This window comes from Xyrauchen texanus, chromosome 31 (genome assembly GCF_025860055.1).
Source record: "Xyrauchen texanus isolate HMW12.3.18 chromosome 31, RBS_HiC_50CHRs, whole genome shotgun sequence".
NCBI lineage: Eukaryota > Metazoa > Chordata > Actinopteri > Cypriniformes > Catostomidae > Xyrauchen > Xyrauchen texanus.
The window spans coordinates 3,638,175-3,659,081 of NC_068306.1; the positions used below are offsets into that span (position 1 = coordinate 3,638,175).

Genomic DNA, 20,907 nt, shown 5'->3' on the forward strand with positions numbered 1-20,907 from the left:
TACAGAAGAAGGATTTCTCTATTGGGTGCCGGGACATATTGGTCTGGCAGGAAATGAAAAAGCAGATACAGATCTGAACAGATTTTACAGGTTTTATCTTGTATAAACTCAGTCGTATCTACAATTCCAAATATGTATTGACGAAACTTTGTTTGCCATGTAAATAGCCTAGTTGCTGACATGGCTTCAGTTAAGAGAACGTGAAATCATTTATCAGTTTACTCAACAGAAATTACATTGGGTGGAGAGTATCACCTAGAGCAGAGGTTTTCAATTGGTGAGGTGTTTTACAATATATTTAAATAGAAAACTGTTCTTTTAAATTGTAAAATTAGTTAACACAATGTTTTTACTGTATTTTGGATCAAATTAATGCAGTCTTGGTGAGCATTAAGTAGTCTTTATGTAAAGAAAATGTATAGTCAGCTTACTTCTTTTAACTTAAAACTTGATTTTGATCATTAAGTCTCCTCACATTCATTCTCTATCCCTCATTGATAGGCCCACAGGAGAGGGTCTTTTGTCTCAGGTGTGAAATACATCCATATTCATGATAGTTCACGCCTCCTCACATATGACCTTTCTAACACTCAAAGTGTCTTACAAAAGTTAAATGACTCAATTGTTTTGTATGAATGAGTGATCAGGGTGGGTTTCACGTCATTTTGTAGCAAAAACTCTAGGCTACAAGATCCAGTTCTCAAAACTCTTGTGGACCTATGTTTAATATGTGTTATGACCTTATTTCAATGACTTAAAAATGTTGTTTTTTTAAAAACCATGCATAAACGTTATTTTCTCAAAAATACAAACATGTACACACATGTTGCGCACATATTAATCTAGCCCAGTTTGTGTTGAAGTGTTGTCAGTCAGTGTTGTGTTATCAGACTTTAGCCATTAAGTGTTTTTAAGCAACTGAAAAAAGCACAAATGTCAAGGCATGTCAAAGCACCCTCAGACCCCAGAAGGAGACTGAAGTATCATATCGCGTTGCTTTACGTATAGGACTGCGTTTCCCCACCTCTCTTGAAAAGCTTTGAAAGTCCTCATCCCCTTCACCTCCACTTACTTATGTGAGTGCCGGTTTTCCACTTTGACCAAATTACCGACCAAGGCTGCTGGTGGAGGATGATTTACGTTTATTCCTTTTCTAGGCCTGCATCGATCACCTGTGCGCATCAAAAAGTCAGCCTCATTGTTCCCACTGATGTAGGGGCGATGAAAATGAAGAGGCAAAATCGGCTATCCGTTTCTTTTCTTTTTAGCTTAACGTAGGCCTATATGGAAGTGATTTATATGCATTTGATACTGTGATACATCGCTGTCCATCTTGATGATGTTGTTTGATGTCTGATCTTGATGTTTTCAAAGTTGAATTGGCTTAAGTAGCCTCAAAAATAGCTCTTATTTAATTGAGATAACGTTAGTAGCCTATGGTTGTTAATGAACAGGTTTCCAGTTTAGTTATTTGACCGTCGAGGGTTTTCTGTTCAGGAATCACATAATAGAGCTCGTTCTATGTCTGATTTTGTTGGCTCTTTGGTTACAGGGCTGTTGAGAATACCTCGTATAGTTTTTTGACTGTGGACAAACCTGTTCAGTTCTGTTTCCCAACTGCTTGAATGTGGTACAAATGTGTTGTAAAGTATGTGCTTTATTATTTAGTATAAGTTCGCTACTCCACACTCCAACCCAGTTGGTGGCGGGAATGCAACATAGGTTGGTTTGCCAACCGCAATAAAACGACAAAGAAGAAGAAAAAGAGGCGGAAAACCGCCATTTAAGAAGAAGAAGAAGAAGAAGAAGAAAGAAGAATTCGCGCTCTCAGTCGGTAAATGTTCAGCGTGTTCAACATAATTCGTGAGTTTATATTAATTTTCATATGTTTGTATTTTTCTGTCTTTGTTCTAATGATCGTAAAATAATCTTATTATCGTTTTTATGTGGCGGTTTTGTGACAGACGCTTTAAAATATTCAGTTTCAGGAGAAACAATCAGAAATCTGAGAATATCATGTTTAATATCTGATATATGAGCTCGTTAAATCAAGAAGCAGATTTTAAAGGCGTTCAATGATTATATGTTAAATAAAGCATGTTATATGCTAATATCCAACAATATTCCTGCTTTATGTCAAACAAAACCAAACATAAATGTGTATATTTGTCTCATACCTAAAAGTAATTTTTGTTTCTGTTTTGTTTTACAGATCTGTTCGTGTTTATGTTCAGATTTTCATCATGAGAGAGCTAAAAGAGGTGATGAAGACCAAACCGATGGAGAGAGACAGTTTACAGGTTAAACATTCATTTCCTGACAGTAATGAGGGTGATCAAACCTCCACAGAGTCTCTGACTTCTGTCTGTAACGCTGGAGAACAGCAGATGCTGCAGACACCAGTGAAGATTGAAGTGAAGCAGGAGGAGATGAAAGAAGAAATCACAACAGAGGAACAACAGAGAACTGATGAAGATGATGATGATGAACAGCAGATGCTGCAGACATCAGTGAAGATTGAAGTGAAACAGGAGGAGATAAAAGAAAACACAGCAGAGGAACATCAGATAACTGATGATGATGATGATGATGAACAGCAGATGTTGCAGACACCAGTGAAGATGTGTTCAGTGAAGTTGGTGGACTGCAGGAACCTGATAAAGAGGAGAGGAGAAACCACAACAGATGAACAAGAGAGTGATGATGATGTCATTCATTCGGGTATGTTTCATTCTTTAATGTTTTACATTTTCATAACAATCAACCAACATGTTAAACAGTTCTCTGCTGCTTTTATTGTCATTTTTGAAGTTTTCAGTTGTCTTTTAAAAAGGTACATATTACATTTCACCAATCAAAATAGAGGATTCGAGTTCTACTTGAGTATAGTTTTGATTATACCACGGGTCTGTTGAATGCTTGATTCTGATTGGTTCATGTATGTTCTAAGATGTGCAATTATTTAAAGTAAATGCACGGCTATGAATTAGTCCCAGGTCTTGACCGCTTTGCTGCTCCAAATATCACTTTGCCATATTTCAAAGAGCCCTACAAGTTACCTCAACAAAATAAACAATTAAAACAAAGATATTGGTTAAAGTAAATGGGTTAAAAATGTCAAAAAATGCATAAAATATAGAACATTTACGTTTCGGTTAAAAAGAGCCCTTTTGCTCGCATACATGCGCACACACCCGCATTGAGACATTATCAATAAATGTCATCAGTCGCATCCCACGACTTGATGAATACAACAGTTTCTATTATCTAAAATAACATTTAACGTTTCAATGTATTTCACCCTAATCTGCTTCACATAGCTATAGTGGAAAAAAGCACTGCATTACCCCTTTTCGAACTAGCAACAAAGACTTTTTGTTTAATACAACAGTTTCTATATTATCTGTATTATCACGCTCCCCTCTCCCACACACGAGAACACACAGACGTTATACACTGTACCCACACACTTGAGAGAAAAACAGAGCAGCCATGTCAGCGCACTCCTGCGTCTCAGTAGGGTTGAAAAAAGTTGTTAAGGTTTACAACGGAAATATTGTGACACTCGCTGTTGCTGAGAAGAGCTTAAATTTACATCTTGGTTCTTTTGAGGCAATGTTACTTCTGACGAGAGCTGCAACTAAAAAGGTAATCCCAGAAGCTATCGCGCTCATGTTTTGTCTTTCACTCCCTCAAACACAAGGTGTAACGGATACCAGCATTACATCCTCGTGTGCATTAATTTTCAATGATCCGACTTCAATTATTCTTTACTTAATACATTTAAGAATAGTATTGGCATTTTCCTCTTAAAATATTCATAGTTCAGTGTATTTTTATACAGTTAGGCTGTGTTTGGTACAAATTTGTAAATTGTTCAATTTATGGCTGCAACAACTAATCGAAAATGGAAATCATCCACAATGAATTTCATTATGGATTAGTTGGATATTGACAATAATCATGGAGAAGTCAGCCTCAGTGATGTCACTTCACATGGTTTTGTGCACCGCCATTTCTTTTTACAATTCGAAAGTCACGTGAACAGATGATGCTGCTTTCGCTGTAGCTAACTTTAAAACTAGCGGTTCCATGATGATAATCCGGTTTGTGATGATTCTCTCCTACCAATCAGCGATCTGCAGGGTTTTGACATCACATTTAGTATCGGCTCGGCTCACTTGGAACCTCGACTGAGGTGGTACTAAAAAAAGTAACCGGTACTATCCACAGTGGAAAACCCCCAAAAAGCGAGCAGAGTCGAGTTGAGTGAAGTTGTACCGTCCAGTGGAAACGACTCAAATGTGTGCTGGTTTTTAACCCTCTGGGGTAGACGGACGCACCAGCGGTTCCTGCTAGATTTTTTTTAACTCATAACAGCGGCAACAACTTGTACGTTGTACTTTTGTAAAATAAATAAATTAAACAGGGTCCGTCTGTCTCTGAGTATATTTCTGAAACGCGACACAAAAATGAAGTGAAACTCAGCGGATATTTATAACACAAACATGAAACATATGTCTAAAGAAAGATTAAAATGTCTACTTTTAAATAAAACACTTCAAATTTAAAACAAATATTCTCCTGCAATTTAATCCGTATGAAACTAAAGAGATGTACAGTTTCTCCTGGCTCAGCTAATTATCGCTAATGTAACACCCACGCGTAGAGCGTGCTATTCATACGGTAATGTACTGAGGCAATCTATGCTAATGGTAAATGCCCCCAACAATGCCTTTTAACAGCAAGTTCATCCTACACAGGTGAGGGAGCTCTTCAGATGGACCTGGATAGTGACGAAGAGTTCACATTATCCTCCGAAGACGAGCAGGACTCCGAAGACGAACGTTTGCATTTTGAAGAGCGACTTGATCCAGCCGAGGATGCAATTTTGGACGAGTAAGTCATTTAGATTTACTTGCATTAGTTGACGTTTTATATAAACATGTACATATTTTACTTGTTGGACTATTTCCAGACTTGCCAGCCAGGATTCAGAGTGTTGACATTTTAAATGTTGTTTCGACACGAGCAGGTATTGAAATTGTATGTTGTATGATATAAAAATAATATGAATGTTTATTTTAACTAGTTTATGCTGCCTCCTCAACGAAGCTTGTGCTTGCAAATATCTATTCGGGTGTAAATGTGCTCTAAATATGCCCGGTCGATGAAGTGTGCGAATGTGTAAATGCTTTCGGTGTGTGTATGTGTCTGTATGGCTTTACAACATTTTTTTTTTGCTATGCCTCTTTTAGTGATTTGATAATGCTAATAATATATTTTGTTGTGTAATAAACATGCTCACAGTTGTTTGTTTGTTTTACAGCTATAATAATGATAGTGATCAGTCACCTGTTGCAAAGAGGGCCAAGAGAATCATTCAGGCGAGCAACAGGCAATCCACTCTGTCATGGAAAAAAGAGAATGATATTGACATGGTTCCACAGACTCTGAGATTCCTGCCTGCGCGGGAACCTGGACCACAGCTGAGTCCTGCTGATGCGCACACTCCACAGAGTCTCTTCAAAAAGTTTTTTTCTGAGAATGCAGTGTTAACTCTGTGCCACAACACCAATGCTCAAGCTGCCAGGTCAAAAGCAATGGGCCGCAAATATAAGTGGATAGATGTCAGCATCAGTGAGATGTACTGCTACATTGGCCTGCTGTTTTACATGGCCATGGTAAAGGTGAGCAACATCAAAGACTACTGGCGGAAAGACAGTGTTTTCTCTGTGCCTTTTCCTGCCACAGTCATGTCAAGAGAAAGATACCGCACCATTTCATGGAATGTGCACATGAGTCACCCAGATGCAGATAAAGAAAATGACAGAAAAAGGGGCACAGCTGAATATGACCATCTTTTCAGGGTTAAACCTCTCATGGACTCTATCCGTCACACTTGTAAAGCCATCTATCATCCTAGAAGAAATTTAGCTCTGGATGAAAGAATTGTGATATATAAAGCAAACCGAGGAAAGACATCGTACACGAAAGCCAAGCCACCCACGTGGGGCTTCAAGTTGTTTGCCCTTGTTGATTCATCAAATGGATACACTGTGGACTTTTCTGTGTACACAGGAAAAAACAACTTTCACATAGGCCATGGAATATCATATGATGTTGTGACATCTCTTATGGACTGTACATTTTTAGGCTCTGGGTACCATGTGTACATGGACTATTTCTTCACGAGTCCAAAGCTCCTGACAGACTTGTTTGCCATGAAGATTGGTGCTTGTGGGACTTACATAGACTCTAGGAATGACTTCCCACGGGATGCAACTAATTCACTCTCCAAAAAATCTGCTAGGGGATCCATCAGGTGGATACGGGATGGACCTCTTTTATTTGTGAAGTGGATGGACACACGAGAGGTATCTGTCTGTTCTACTATCCATTCTGCTTATACAGGCGAGACTGTGCAGAGGAAGGTGAAATCACAAGATACATGGAGGACAAAGACATTTCCATGTCCTGACCCTGTGACTGCCTACAACCAACACATGAGAGGCATTGACCTGTCTGATCAGCTGTTACATGGATCTGTTACACAACAAAAAACCATGATGTGGTACAGGAAGATCTTTCTACACTTATTGGACATCGCTTCCACCAATGCTTTCATTATGCACAAAGAGCTATGTGGTAACATGACCCACAAAGGGTTCATGGAACAGCTTATTGCAGAGCTCTGTGGTGTGTCACAGAAAGTAGCACCAAAACAGACCAGTAGTGACCATGTAGCGGTTCCAGGAGTTCCGCTGACACCAAGTGTAAAGAATAGAGCCTCTTTTGGTCACCGTCTTTGCATGTTTTGCAAAGTACAGAATGGTAAAAAGCAGTCCACACCTTGGAAATGCCAGGCATGTGATGTTCACTTGTGTGTTCATTTGAACAGGAACTGTTTTCAAAAATGGCACACAGCCATATAACTGTTTTCTCAAATCTGTGTGCTGTGAACTGCTCTTCAAAGTTTACAATGCTTATGTGTAATACTATGTGAGTGAGTATCTTACCGATCTAAAGCTTTTAAAAGGTAGTGGAGGTCTAAAGTTTTTAAGTAAAGTCTTTGTGTAAAGAACATGTTTATTCAGATTACTACTTTCAAGATTCTTCTTGATTTTGTGAATAAGCTAAAACAATACATTAAATCATTTAGTCTCCTCACATTCATTCTGTCACATTCCTCATTGATGGGTCCAGGGGAGGGGTCTTTTGTCTCAGGTGTGAATCACCTCAATATTCATGATCATTCACACCACCTCACATATTGCCCTTCTAACACTCAAAATGTCTTACAAAAGTTAAATGACTATTGTTTTGTGTGAATGAGTGATCAGGATGGTTTTCAAGTCAAGTGGAGCTAGATTAATATGGGCAGTTTGTTCAATTTGTAGCAAAAACAAGATCCAGTAATGTTTTTAAGCAACTGAAAAAAGAAACCAATGCAAGGCATGTCAACTTCTCCAGGGCCCAAAAACACCATCAGACCCCAGAGGGTTAAAGTGTTTTCTGAAGTGTACATGTGCGCATGTGATAGTGTGTTTCAAGCGTGAGTGAATTTGCACAGGGTTTACAGATGATTGTACTAGATTAAACCGTATATAAACTGAATATAATGCCAAGTGTCCTTAATTATATTTCAATAAAATAGTCAAAGATGATTTATCAAAATAATCGTTAGTTGCAGCCCTAGTTCAATTACTATTAATAATAACTTGAACGAAAAATAGGGCTGGGCGATACGTAAAAAATATTTTCTTGATTATCGCCTTAAAAAAATACTGCGGTATACGAGAATTTTCCCTCTCTAAAATCGGTAGTGGTCTCAAATCCCATATCGGTTGGGCTCTAAAAAGCAGTAATCACCACTCCCAGAGTGTCTTCCACTTTAGTGGGGTGTATGGTACTCCCAAAATTAGTATAGAGCAGGTGGTGCAGCTGTAAATATCTGAAGAACTGAGATCTGGGAATCCCAAAATGTTGAACCAGATTTTCAAAAGATCTCAATACTCCACTCTCGTATAGTTTCATCTAAGTGTATTAACCTCCCTCAAAATCCACTCTGACCAGCAGAAAGGATGAATTAAACACTGGACACTTTTGTCCATACTGAGTGTAAAGGCGAGTTATTGGGGTGTAATTTAACTTCCCCGGTGACATTGCACATTCTTAAAATAAAGTAGTGATCCTAACTGACCTAAGACAGGGAAAGTTTTCTACGATTAAATGTCAGAAATTGTTTAAATGTATTTGGGTACGGTGTATGTAAACTTCTGATTTCAACTGTGTATTACTGAACCTGCAGAGTTGGCGTTCACAATGCAGGTGAACCGCAAACTGCTCTGTGGAAAGTAAACTCACAGCACCTCTTGAGATCGTCAGATCATTTGCAGCATTCTCATAGAAGACATTATTCTTGCAATCAGTTCTCAGACAAATGAAACGGAGAAAAAAGAGTGACAATTCTTTACATGGGCTTGTTCCACGAGACAGGCTTGTAGTTCTGCATGCCTCTGAGCAAAGAGCAAATCAGACACGAGCATTAACGGCTTTTCGTTTGTCTATTCTTAAAAATATAATAAAGTGTGTTTCTGAAAGTGCCCATCTTTGTGTCTAACAGCATTTCTTGTCATGTGTCACTCTGAGAAGTCTTACATGTCACCAACTTGTTGCTGGTAGATGAGCAAAATTAACCGCGCATGAAAAATATTTGGACTAGTGAGCTTGCAAACTGGATTCAGCCTTCCAGGATCCATGGTTTTGCCAAATTGTTGATCATAAACGATCAATTGAGTGTCGCAATCAGCATCGGGTTCTTTGTAAGATATCGTCGATATCGTCGTTTTTATTTGGCTTTTTGGAAGTTCTCAGTTGTTTTTAAAGAAGGTACATCTTTTTATTTTAATAATTCCCAACTTCTGCAGGTGACTGGATTCTGCTCAAGTCTTAATTAAAAAAAAAAGATATTTTTCATTGAAAATCATAATTTCAATGCATGAAAGCTGCATTGATCCCAATGTTTTAACTGGTAACCTTTTGTAAAGGAGGCTGCAGAACTTCCAATTGAAAATATACAGTGTTTGCTCAAAATGATCCCAAATGAAAAAAATTTAGTTAGTCCATTAGTCCCAAAACATTAGTCCCTGACCTGCACAGACATCCTTAAGTATTTAAAAATGGCATGCACAGACGTCAACGCTTGGAACATTAAACACGACAATGTTAACATTTAACAAATCTATCATTTTATTAGAGAAACAAACTCATCCTCACATTGCAAAACAACAAATTACCTACAATGACAACAAAATCAACAACAACAGTTGCCCGCTTTCTCCCTCTCCGGACAGGCGCCAGACCACGCCCCTGCTGCCACACCCGTCTTGTACAGCTGATGCGTATGCACATTCTAGAGTTGATTGACAGGTGATGTCTATCTAAACGTTGATTGGCTCTTTTAACTGTAAGGCAGGACTTCTTTTCTACATCCGTTGGGCGCTCAGAGCTTCTGTTTGAGCGTTTACATTTCTCCCATTCATTTTAACAGAAGTGGCCAGGTTTCCAGTTTAGTTATTTGACCGTTGAGGGTTTTCTGTTCAGGAATCACATAATAGAGCTCGTTCTATGTCTGATTTTGTTGGCTCTTTGGTTACAGGGCTGTTGAGAAAACCTCGTATAGTTTTTTGACTGGACAAACCTGTTCAGTTCTGTTTCCCAATTGCTTGAATGTGGTACAAATGTGTTGTAAAGTATGTGTTCACAATATGTTTTAAAAAAAGACAAACGTGTTTAAAATGTTTTTAACCTATTTCAAAATGAAACCGAATTAAAAATGGTGATAGCTTAATAAAAAAAATAATGTATATTGATTAAATAAATTGAGTAGTACCTAGTAGTACCAATAATAATAGTGGTTGTGTGAAGGTGTTGGGGGTTATCTAGGGGAGGCTCACTTTCACCCAATTTGAAAACCCCTGACTTAATCAAAAATCAAAAGCTAGGCAGGAATTTTGTAGAAAATGCTTCAAATGATGTACAAACAAATGTCAAGTAGTATATTTGGGTTCCTGCTCATGTAGGGGTGAGAGGAATCGAGGAGGTGAAGAAGATAGCTAAGAAGGCCTTACACAATGGGATAAGGAGGGAAAATGGAGGTATATATATAATATACAAATGAAGGTGGGAGTTCAAAGAAACAGCTGTGGTAATAGAAGAAAATATACTATTATAACTAGACTTAGAATTGGACATTCACAATTAAACCAATCTCAATTTAAAGTAGGTAAACATGAGAATGGAAGATGTATCAAGTGTGATCATCCAGAAACTGTTAAACACATCCTAATTCAATGTAGAGTTTATGATAAAGATTGAGATTCATTGAGAAATGGATTTAAAGGATAGAGCACAAATCTCAATGAAAAGATTGCTTAAAAAGATGGAATAACTGTTCATATGGTATTAGCATATTTTAATGAATACAAGTAATGAATAGGATTTCGTATTTTTTTGTGTTTTTTTTTTTTTCCCCTCCCCTTCTTTATTATTTAGTATAAGTTCGCTACTCCACACTCCAACCCAGTTGGTGGCGGGAATGCAACATAGGTTGGTTTGCCAACCGCAATAAAACGACAAAGAAGAAGAAAAAGAGGCGGAAAACCGCCATTTAAGAAGAAGAAGAAGAAAGAAGAATTTGCGCTCTCAGTCGGTAAATGTTCAGCGTGTTCAACATAATTTGTGAGTTTATATTAATTTTCATATGTTTATATTTTTCTGTCTTTGTTCTAATGATCGTAAAATAATCTTATTATCGTTTTTATGTGGCGGTTTTGTGACAGACGCTTTAAAATATTCAGTTTCAGGAGAAACGAGCAGAAATCTGAGAATATCATGTTTAATATCTGATATATGAGCTCGTTAAATCAAGAAGCAGATTTTAAAGGCGTTCAATGATTATATGTTAAATAAAGCATGTTATATGCTAATATCCAACAATATTCCTGCTTTATGTCAAACAAAACCAAACATAAATGTGTATATTTGTCTCATACCTAAAAGTAATTTTTGTTTCTGTTTTGTTTTACAGATCTGTTTCGTGTTTATGTTCAGATTTTCATCATGAGAGAGCTAAAAGAGGTGATGAAGACCAAACCGATGGAGAGAGACAGTTTACAGGTTAAACATTCATTTCCTGACAGTAATCAGGGTGATCAAACCTCCACAGAGTCTCTGGCTTCTGTCTGTAACGCTGGAGAACAGCAGATGCTGCAGACACCAGTGAAGATTGAAGTGAAACCGGAGGAGATAAAAGAAGAAAACACAGCAGAAGAACCGCAAACATTAGTGAAGATTGAAGTGAAGCAGGAGGAGATAAAAGAAAACACAGCAGAGGAACAACAGAGAACTGATGAAGATGATAAACCGCAGATGTTGCAGACATCAGTGAAGTTGGTCGACTGCAGAAACCTGATAAAGAGGAGAGGAGAAACCACAGCAGTGGAGCAAGAGAGTGATGAAGATGATGTCATTCATTCGGGTATGTTTCATTCTTTAATGTTTTACATTTTCATAACAATCAACCAACATGTTAAACAGTTCTCTGCTGCTTTTATTGTCATTTTTGAAGTTATCAGTTGTCTTTTAAAAAGGTACATATTACATTTCCCCAATCAAAATAGAGGATTCGAGTTCTACTTGAGTATAGTTTTGATTATACCACGGGTCTGTTGAATGCTTGATTCTGATTGGTTCATGTATGTTCTAAGATGTGCAATTATTTAAAGTAAATGCACGGCTATGAATTAGTCCCAGGTCTTGACCGCTTTGCTGCTCCAAATATCACTTTGCCATATTTCAAAGAGCCCTACAAGTTACCTCAACAAAATAAACAATTAAAACAAAGATATTGGTTAAAGTAAATGGGTTAAAAATGTCAAAAAATGCATAAAATATAGAACATTTACGTTTCGGCCCTTTTGCTCGCATACATGCGCACACACCCGCATTGAGACATTATCAATAAATGTCATCAGTCGCATCCCACGACTTGATGAATACAACAGTTTCTATTATCTAAAATAACATTTAACGTTTCAATGTATTTCACCCTAATCTGCTTCACATAGCTATAGTGGAAAAAAGCACTGCATTACCCCTTTTCGAACTAGCAACAAAGACTTTTTGTTTAATACAACAGTTTCTATATTATCTGTATTATCACGCTCCCCTCTCCCACACACGAGAACACACAGACGTTATACACGGTACGCACACACTTACGAGAGAAAAACAGAGCAGCCATGTCGAGCGACTCCTGCGTCTCAGTAGGGTTGAAAAAAGTCGTTAAGGTTTACAACGGAGATATTGTGACACTCGCTGTTGCTGAGAAGAGCTTAAATTTACATCTTGGTGCTTTTGAGGCAATGTTACTTCTGACGAGAGCTGCAACTAAAAATGTAATCCCAGAAGCTATCGCGCTCATGTTTTGTCTTTCACTCCCTCAAACACAAGGTGTAACGGATACCAGCATTACATCCTCGTGTGTGCATTAATTTTCAACGATCTGACTTCAATTATTCTTTACTTAATACATTTAAGAATAGTATTGGCATTTTCCTCTTAAAATATTCATAGTTCAGTGTATTTTTATACAGTTAGGCTGTGTTTAGTACAAATTTGTAAATTGTTCAATTTAGGGCTGCAGCAACTAATCGAAAATGGAAATCATCCACAATGAATTTCATTATGGATTAGTTGGATATTGACAATAATCATGGAGAAGTCAGCGTCAGTGATGTCACTTCACATGGTTTTGTGCACAGCCATTTATTTTTACAATTCGAAAGTCACGTGAACAGATGATGCTGCTATCGCTGTAGCTAACTTTAAAACTAGCGGTTCCATGATGATAATCCGGTTTGTGATGATTCTCTCCTACCAATCAGCAATCTGCAGGGTTTTGACGTCACATTTAGTATCGGCTCGGCTCACTTGGAACCTCGACTGAGGTGATACTAAAAAAAGAAGTAACCGGTACTATCCACAGTGGAAAACCCCCAAAAAGCAAGCAGAGTCGAGTCGAGTTTGAGTCAAGTTGTACCGTCCAGTGGAAACGCCAGGTGTGCTGGTTTTTAACCCTCGATTTTTCCCTCATAACAGCGGCAACAACTTGTACGTTGTACTTTTGTAAAATAAATAAATTAAACCGGGTCCGTCTGTCTATGTGAGTATATTTCTGAAACGTGACACAAAAATGAAGTGAAACTCAGCAGATATTTATCACACAAACATGATTTGTGAACAAATTTAAAACCAATATTCTCCTGCAATGTAATCTGTATGAAACTAAAGAGATGTACAGTTTCTCCTGGCTCAGCTAATTATCGCTAATGTGATCACACCAACGCGCAGAGCGTGCTATTCATACGGTAATGTAATGAGGCAATCTATGCTAATGGTAAATGCCCCCAACAATGCCTTAAACAGCAAGTTCATCCTACACAGGTGAGGGAGCTCTTCAGATGGACCTGGATAGTGACGAAGAGTTCACATTATCCTCCGAAGACGAGCAGGACTCCGAAGACGAACGTTTGCATTTTGAAGAGCGACTTGAGCCAGCCGAGGATGCAATTTTGGACGAGTAAGTCATTTAGATTTACTTGCATTAGTTGACATTTTATATAAACATGTACATATTTTACTTGTTGGACTATTTCCAGACTTGCCAGCCAGGATTAGTTACAATTTATATACCTGCTTAAGTCGAAACAACATTTAAATGTATGTTGTATGATATAAAAATAATATGAATGTTTATTTTAACTAGTTTATGCTGCCTCATCAACGAAGCTTGTGCTTGCAAATATCTATTCGGGTGTAAATGTGCTCTAAATATGCCCGGTCGATGAAGTGCGCGAATGTGTAAATGCTTTCGGTGTGTAAATGTGTCTGTATGGCTTTACAAATAAAAAATGTTACTATGCCCGGGCAACATTTCTTTTAGTGATTTGATAATGCTTATAATATATTTTGTTGTGTAATAAACATGCTCACAGTTGTTTGTTTGTTTTACAGCTATAATAATGATAGTGATCAGTCACCTGTTGCAAAGAGGGCCAAGAGAATCATTCAGGCGAGCAACAGGCAATCCACTCTGTCATGGAAAAAGAGAATGATATTGACATGGTTCCACAGACTCTGAGATTCCTGCCTGCGCGGGAACCTGGACCACAGCTGAGTCCTGCTGATGCGCACACTCCACAGAGTCTCTTCAAAAAGTTTTTTTCTGAGAATGCAGTGTTAACTCTGTGCCACAACACCAATGCTCAAGCTGCCAGGTCAAAAGCAAAGGGCCGCAAATATAAGTGGATAGATGTCAGCATCAGTGAGATGTACTGCTACATTGGCCTGCTGTTTTACATGGCCATGGTAAAGGTGAGAAACATCAAAGACTACTGGCGGAAAGACAATGTTTTCTCTGTGCCTTTTCCTGCCACAGTCATGTCAAGAGAAAGATTTCGCACCATTTCATGGAATGTGCACATGAGTCACCCAGATGCAGATAAAGAAAATGACAGAAAAAGGGGCACAGATGAATATGACCGTCTTTTCAGAGTCAAACCTCTCATGGACTCTATCCGTCACACTTGTAAAGCCATCTATCATCCTAGAAGAAATTTAGCTCTGGATGAAAGAATGGTGATATATAAAGCAAACCTAGGAAAGACATCGTACACGAAAGCCAAGCCACCCACGTGGGGCTTCAAGGTGTTTGCCCTTGTTGATTCATCAAATGGATACACTGTGGACTTTTCTGTGTACACAGGAAAAAACAACTTTCACAAAGGCCATGGAATATCATATGATGTTGTGACATCTCTTATGGACTGTACATTTTTAGGCTCTGGGTACCATGTGTACATGAACCATTTCTTCACGAGTCCAAAGCTCCTGACAGACTTGTTTGCCATGAAGATTGGTGCTTGTGGGACTTACATAGACTCTAGGAATGACTTCCCACGGGATGCAACTAATTCACTCTCCAAAAAATCTGCTAGGGGATCCATCAGGTGGATACGGGATGGACCTCTTTTATTTGTGAAGTGGATGGACACACGAGAGGTATCTGTCTGTTCTACTATCCATTCTGCTTATACAGGCGAGACTGTGAAGAGAAAGGTGAAATCACAAGATACATGGAGGACAAAGACATTTCCATGTCCTGACCCTGTGACTGCCTACAACCAACACATGAGGGGCATTGACCTGTCTGATCAGCTGTTACATGGATCTGTTACACAACAAAAAACCATGATGTGGTACAGGAAGATCTTTCTACACTTATTGGACATTGCTTCCAACAATGCTTTCATTATGCACAAAGAGCTATATGGTAACATGACCCACAAAGGGTTCATGGAACAGCTTGTTGCAGAGCTCTGTGGTGTGTCACAGAAAGTAGCACCAAAACAGACCAGTAGTGACCATGTACCGGTTCCAGGAGTTCTGCAGACATCAAGTGTAAAGAAGAATGCCTCAATTGGTCGCCGTGTTTGCATGTTTTGCAAAGTACAGAATGGTAAAAGGCAGGTTACACCTTGGAAATGCCAGGCATGTGATGTTCACTTGTGTCTTCAGTTGAATAGGAACTGTTTTCAAAAATGGCACACAGCCATATAACTGTTTTCTCAAATCTGTGTGCTGTGCACTGCTCTTCAAAGCTTACAATGCTTATGTGTAATACTATGTGAGCGAGTATCTTACCGATCTAAAGCTTTTAAAAGGTAGTGGAGGTCTAAAGTTTTTAAGTAAAGTCTTTGTGTAAAGAACATGTTTATTCAGATTACTACTTTCAAGATTCTTCTTGATTTTGTGAATAAGCTAAAACAATACATTAAATCATTTAGTCTCCTCACATTCATTCTCTGTCACATTCCTCATTGACTGGTCCAGGGGAGGGGTCTTTTGTCTCAGGTGTGAATCACCTCAATATTCATGATCATTCACACCACCTCACATATTGCCCTTCTAACACTCAAAATGTCTTACAAAAGTTAAATGACTATTGTTTTGTGTGAATGAGTGATCAGGATGGTTGTCAAGTGGAGCTAGATTAATATGGGCAGTTTGTTCAATTTGTAGCAAAAACAAGATCCAGTAATGTGTTTTTAAGCAACTGAAAAAAGAAACCAATGCAAGGCATGTCAACTTCTCCAGGGCCCAAAAACACCATCAGACCCCAGAGGGTTAAAGTGTTTTCTGAAGTGTACATGTGCGCATGTGATAGTGTGTTTCAAGCGTGAGTGAATTTGCACAGGGTTTACAGATGATTGTACTATATTAAACAGTATATAAACTGAATATAATGCCAAGTGTCCTATACATTTTAAGTGTCCTTTATCATATTTCAATAAAATAGTGAAAGAAAATTACTAATAGCCTTCAGATTAAGAACTATAAGTAAGATTAATAATAATCGTAATAAAGCCTAATAAATTCCCTTTTGTTCCCAAAATAATTAAATAAAAATAAAGTGTGCAAGTTTGTCAGTGCAGTCAGTAATGTAGCAGATTGAAAGGTAAACGTCAGAGCATCTTTTTACAGCTCAGCAGTCAACGGTGGTGGATTGTGTCTGTTGAGTGTTGATTTCACGCTAGCTAATCTTGTAGCTACTTTCATTGCTTGTCAGCTGATTGGAAGCTAATGTGTAAACATGTATTCGCCAAACTCTTTTGTTCAGGATTCACAGTTTGGTCCCCTTCAACCGAACAATTCCAGTCATTGCATTTACAAAATGTAATATTTAAAGTTAAGTCAGTCATTGACTGATACTAAACAAGACTGATTTTTATTTATTCTTTATTTTCTCAGTGTTCATTTCTAGAATTTGTAGACAATGTATAATGTCAAATTTTCTTTGATACAAATATTTAAGAAACCAGCCTTCTGAGTACCTTTGCATAGTCATATCAGTACAAAATCGATGCACAATCCACAGTAAAATGTCTGGTGAATTTTCCCTCTCTAAAATCGGTAGTGGTCTCAAATCCCATATCGGTCGGGCTCTAAAAAGCAGTAATCACCACTCCCAGAGTGTCTTCCACTTTAGTGGGGTGTATGGTACTCCCAAAATTAGTATAGAGCAGGTGGTGCAGCTGTAAATATCTGACGAACTGAGATCTGGGAATCCTAAAATGTTGAACCAGATTTTCAAAAGATCTCAATACTCCACTCTCGTATAGTTTCATCTAAGTCTATTATCCTCCCTCAAAATCCACTCTGACCAGCAGAAAGGATGAATTAAACACTGGACACTTTTGTCCATACTGAGTGTAAAGGCGAGCTATTGGGGTGTAATTTAACTTCTCCGGTGACATTGCACATTCTTAAAATAAAGTAGTGATCCTAACTGACCTAAGATGTGCGATAAAATGCATATTTTTCATGTTAATCAGAGTTTTTGTCCTAACCAGCTGCAACACACGATGAGCGACAGGGCTTTCTGGTTTTGGAATGGTTTCTATTTCTACAACATTGTGCCAGTCAACAAATGGGTCTAAAATTACAGTATATTAAAGCTGGCATCTCACTAGCCGGTTCACAACAACTTGATTTTGGCAGAGGGTGTCACAAACCAATCTAATGTTATGCGTGAGGTCTCGCTCTCTTCAGCTAGAGCTCTATCAGAGGGGAGACATACCGGCTCATTCGGACTTTCTCCCTGCTTACCTGTCACATGGAGATCAGCAAAATAACAACAGGAGTACCTGAACATGTGTATGTGAACATGAACAATCGTAACAGACTGTGTGTGTGATTGCCCATTTATCCCCTCGGGCTTGCTGTAGAAAGCGCTACGGAGCTTATGTGAGAAATTGAGTTGCATGTGCAGGCTTACGCATCATGAATGTGAGACCAAACCTTGCGTTTCTTAAATATCAGCAGATGGAGGGTGTCTTGTCAGATTCCCCAAAGCCACCATTGAAGCTCAGTCGAGTCAAAGATTTCTCAGAGGCGCAAAGTTCTGATTCCAAAAATAGACTTTTATTACAGAGTAACTAATCTGAGGAGGTCCATAGGGCATCTAAAATTACACTTCAGAATCATGATTTTTTATACAGTTTCTGTTGCCCCTTATCTCTTTGAGTGATGGCCTCTTCATCCAATGACATCGTCTTATATATCCCTAGTTTCATCTAGGCCGTCTCCCTTCTAGCTGGTCACCCTTGACCCCAACTTGCTTCAATGAAGGCAAAATCATGACCATTTCATTTTCTATGTATAAAACACACTGTAATCACTTCATATGGTTACATATTTTATATTGACTTCTTATCCTTACAGCATTAATTTGATTTGTATATTAAATTATTTCCCCTATTACTGTCATTGGTTAGATATATTCCTAAAACTGAAGGGGGACCGTGCCTTCTAGATTGCAGCCCCACGACTCTGGAATAATTTACCCTTCCCCAACTTTTCATGGTTTTAAATCTCTTCTTAAGAATAGTTTGTTTTCTGTAGCTTATGGAAATATGCAGGTTTAGTGGTACTCTTTTATTGTCATTGTGTCTTTCAGGTTGTCCTTGTGTTTTGCTATGAACTTTGTAATTATTGGTTTTGTACAGCACTTTGGCCAGCTGTAGTTGTTTTTAAATGTGCCATATAAATAAAAGCAGGGGTACCGCCAGGAGTTTTGGGCCCCATGACAAAAAAATCTAATTGGGCCCCTTCTGACATTGACCCAAATTACCTATAGTTCTGTATTACCACCACTTGATTACATACATTAGATATGATAGTGAAGGGTGAGGGTCAAAAATCCCTTGTCTCTTCAGTTATATCAATACATATATCAATATCTATCTGTATTCTGTTGCTTAACTTCTTTAATAAAATGATGAATTAACTATATGCATGATCACATAATCAATTCTATTTTCTTATGCATAACTGAAATATACTCTGAATCATATGTGTGTTAAGAGTTAACTTTTTGCTTTCCTGCACATTTCTCAGAAGCCTTTTTCTCTGTCCTGCACGTAGGTTGAAGGTCTCTTGGGAATAAGCTTAGCTGTGATGAGAGGGGGTCAGGTAGAATGTTAAACATATGTGTTAGATATGTTTTGTGTTTGACCGTTACCTGTCCATAACTAATTATATGATTTAAAATCCTATGTAATACCACTTAAATAGTAGAAGTGTGATTTTTCTCTTATTATTTCTTTAAGGGAAGAAATGTATGTTATTTCTTCCCTCTCCTTTGCCTGAGGAGTGAATATTTTTATCTCTCTGTTTTGGTTTAAATGGCCTGATAATGTGTGCTCTGGCTCTCCTGTGCCCAGAGAAGAACTGTCGTTCTTCAGTGTTTTGTGTGTGCGTTTGACCTTCTACCCAGGTTTTGAACCCAGGGATGCACACCAGGCCGACTCGAAGACGCCCGCGATCATCCGCGAGGTCACTTCAGATGTAAATCTCGGGTTCGGACGACAAGTGCGCTGATTAATGTTGATAGGCCGCATAGCTCTCTATATGTTGTGACTTTATGCTCTGTTAGCCAATCAGGAGTAAAATAATGGAATGCACGTCCTTGCAAATGGTATAATTGATGTAAGATTTTGTGTAAGGTATGAGTTGGCTTTCGATCTCCTCGTGAGACTTTGCTGCTGGCTCTACCAATTTCACTGCAAACTATACTTCAGTAAATTTTGGATTCCTTAATTATACTTCTCGACTCCTGGTCTTCTTTCTCCATATCTGGTCTGGGTCACAACTGTTATACCCCTAACAATAGATTTGTGTGTGCGTGCAAGCTTCTCAAATAAACTGCCCTTCATGATGGGAATAGTAAAGTCTGTATCTATAGATGTCATTTAACGGCCAAAATTCTGTCTAAATTTACGCATCAAACTGGATTATTTTAATATTGTCTGTAACTTACATGCAGGTTGAGGTAAGCTACTCATTGTTTCTAACTGCATCCAGTACAGACAGGAAGTTGGTTTTTTTATTTATGTCATAATGGTCATTATGTGAGAAAATAATTTGTGTTTGATTTCTGTCATTAATAAATATTTCATTTTCTTTTTGTTATGGTAAAAAGAGCAAGAGAGACAGAGAACCCCACACAGACTCCCTGGAATGATGCTAAGTCATTTACACGATGTTGCTCACCTTCTTCACAGGGACAGGGAGGGGTGCAGTTATGGGGAGACTGGGGTGCTGCTGACTCATCTGTTGTTAAGTCTGCTAAAAGGGGCATGGACAATGATTTAATATGAATATCTTGCTAAAAGTTTCCCTGCACTGATTAAATGTTGATGAAATGTAGGCTAACACCTGCAGCTAGCTAACTTATTTTTTTTTGCTAGCTAGCTTATTTCACTACAGAGACTGAGCGCAACGCGTCATAATCTGAAGACCACGCCCACCGGGAGGGAAGACAATCCAACCGTCTCCGTTGACTTTGCATTGCGAGAGGCTGCCTCCTTGTCATTTATGACATATAACAAAAGACAGAAAATGAAACTAAACCCAGAAATACATTTTTATAAGCTTCAGAACCATAAAAGCCAGCCTTTAAGGAGACAAAAGTAGATACAGGCAATAAGACATGAAGCATCAGAAGGAAGAATGGGTAAATTGAATATATCTCCTCCTCTCAGGTTCACATAGGGTGGTGAAATAAGCAAATGACATGGTTAAAATTATGAATGTTTTTTTTTCTTTTTACAATATCATGTCGCGTTCCAGTGGCCGTAGTTCTCAGAATAGTTCGGGTAGTAGTCTCCTTTTATGTCCTGAAACAAACCGTTTTTTGGTGTCGACAGCTTATAAAAAATTATTTCTGGGTTATTTAGCTTGTTTGCTGTATACCTTGTCACACAGCAGCTTTTAGACATT

The 20,907-nt window shown here is 38.3% G+C and overlaps 2 protein-coding genes and 1 pseudogene across 2 annotated transcripts; all 3 read left to right on the plus strand.

Annotated features, from left to right (window-relative positions):
• LOC127625049 (zinc finger protein 208-like) overlaps window positions 1–20,907 on the plus strand; it is a 632,925-nt pseudogene that overhangs the window by 112,597 nt on the left and 499,421 nt on the right.
• LOC127624951 (piggyBac transposable element-derived protein 4-like) lies at window positions 1,595–16,442 on the plus strand. The gene is made up of 5 exons (XM_052099911.1): window positions 1,595–1,863; window positions 2,213–2,721; window positions 4,764–4,899; window positions 5,330–6,434; window positions 15,184–16,442. Exons 2-5 carry the CDS (start codon window positions 2,244–2,246, stop codon window positions 15,682–15,684), a joined length of 2,220 nt encoding a protein of 739 aa, XP_051955871.1. The 5' UTR covers window positions 1,595–1,863; window positions 2,213–2,243; the 3' UTR covers window positions 15,685–16,442.
• Window positions 10,313–14,216, plus strand: LOC127625037 (gelsolin-related protein of 125 kDa-like). Its single transcript, XM_052100089.1, has 4 exons — window positions 10,313–10,743; window positions 11,093–11,542; window positions 13,510–13,645; window positions 14,080–14,216. The coding sequence occupies exons 1-4, from the start codon at window positions 10,719–10,721 to the stop codon at window positions 14,204–14,206; spliced, it is 738 nt and encodes a 245-aa protein (XP_051956049.1). The 5' UTR covers window positions 10,313–10,718; the 3' UTR covers window positions 14,207–14,216.

What these genes read in the sequence shown, in the direction of transcription:
- LOC127624951 (XM_052099911.1), top strand. Translation starts at nt 2,244, where the DNA reads ATGAGAGAGCTAAAAGAGGTGATGAAGACCAAACCGATGGAGAGAGAC. An exon ending in TGATGATGTCATTCATTCGG is followed by an intron (nt 2,722 to 4,763) that starts GTATGTTTCATT and finishes CATCCTACACAG; the next exon opens with GTGAGGGAGCTCTTCAGATG. An exon ending in GCGAGACTGTGCAGAGGAAG is followed by an intron (nt 6,435 to 15,183) that starts GTGAAATCACAA and finishes GTGAAGAGAAAG; the next exon opens with GTGAAATCACAAGATACATG.
- LOC127625037 (XM_052100089.1), top strand. Translation starts at nt 10,719, where the DNA reads ATGTTCAGCGTGTTCAACATAATTT. An exon ending in CAGCGTGTTCAACATAATTT is followed by an intron (nt 10,744 to 11,092) that starts GTGAGTTTATAT and finishes TTTGTTTTACAG; the next exon opens with ATCTGTTTCGTGTTTATGTT. An exon ending in GAGGATGCAATTTTGGACGA is followed by an intron (nt 13,646 to 14,079) that starts GTAAGTCATTTA and finishes TTTGTTTTACAG; the next exon opens with CTATAATAATGATAGTGATC.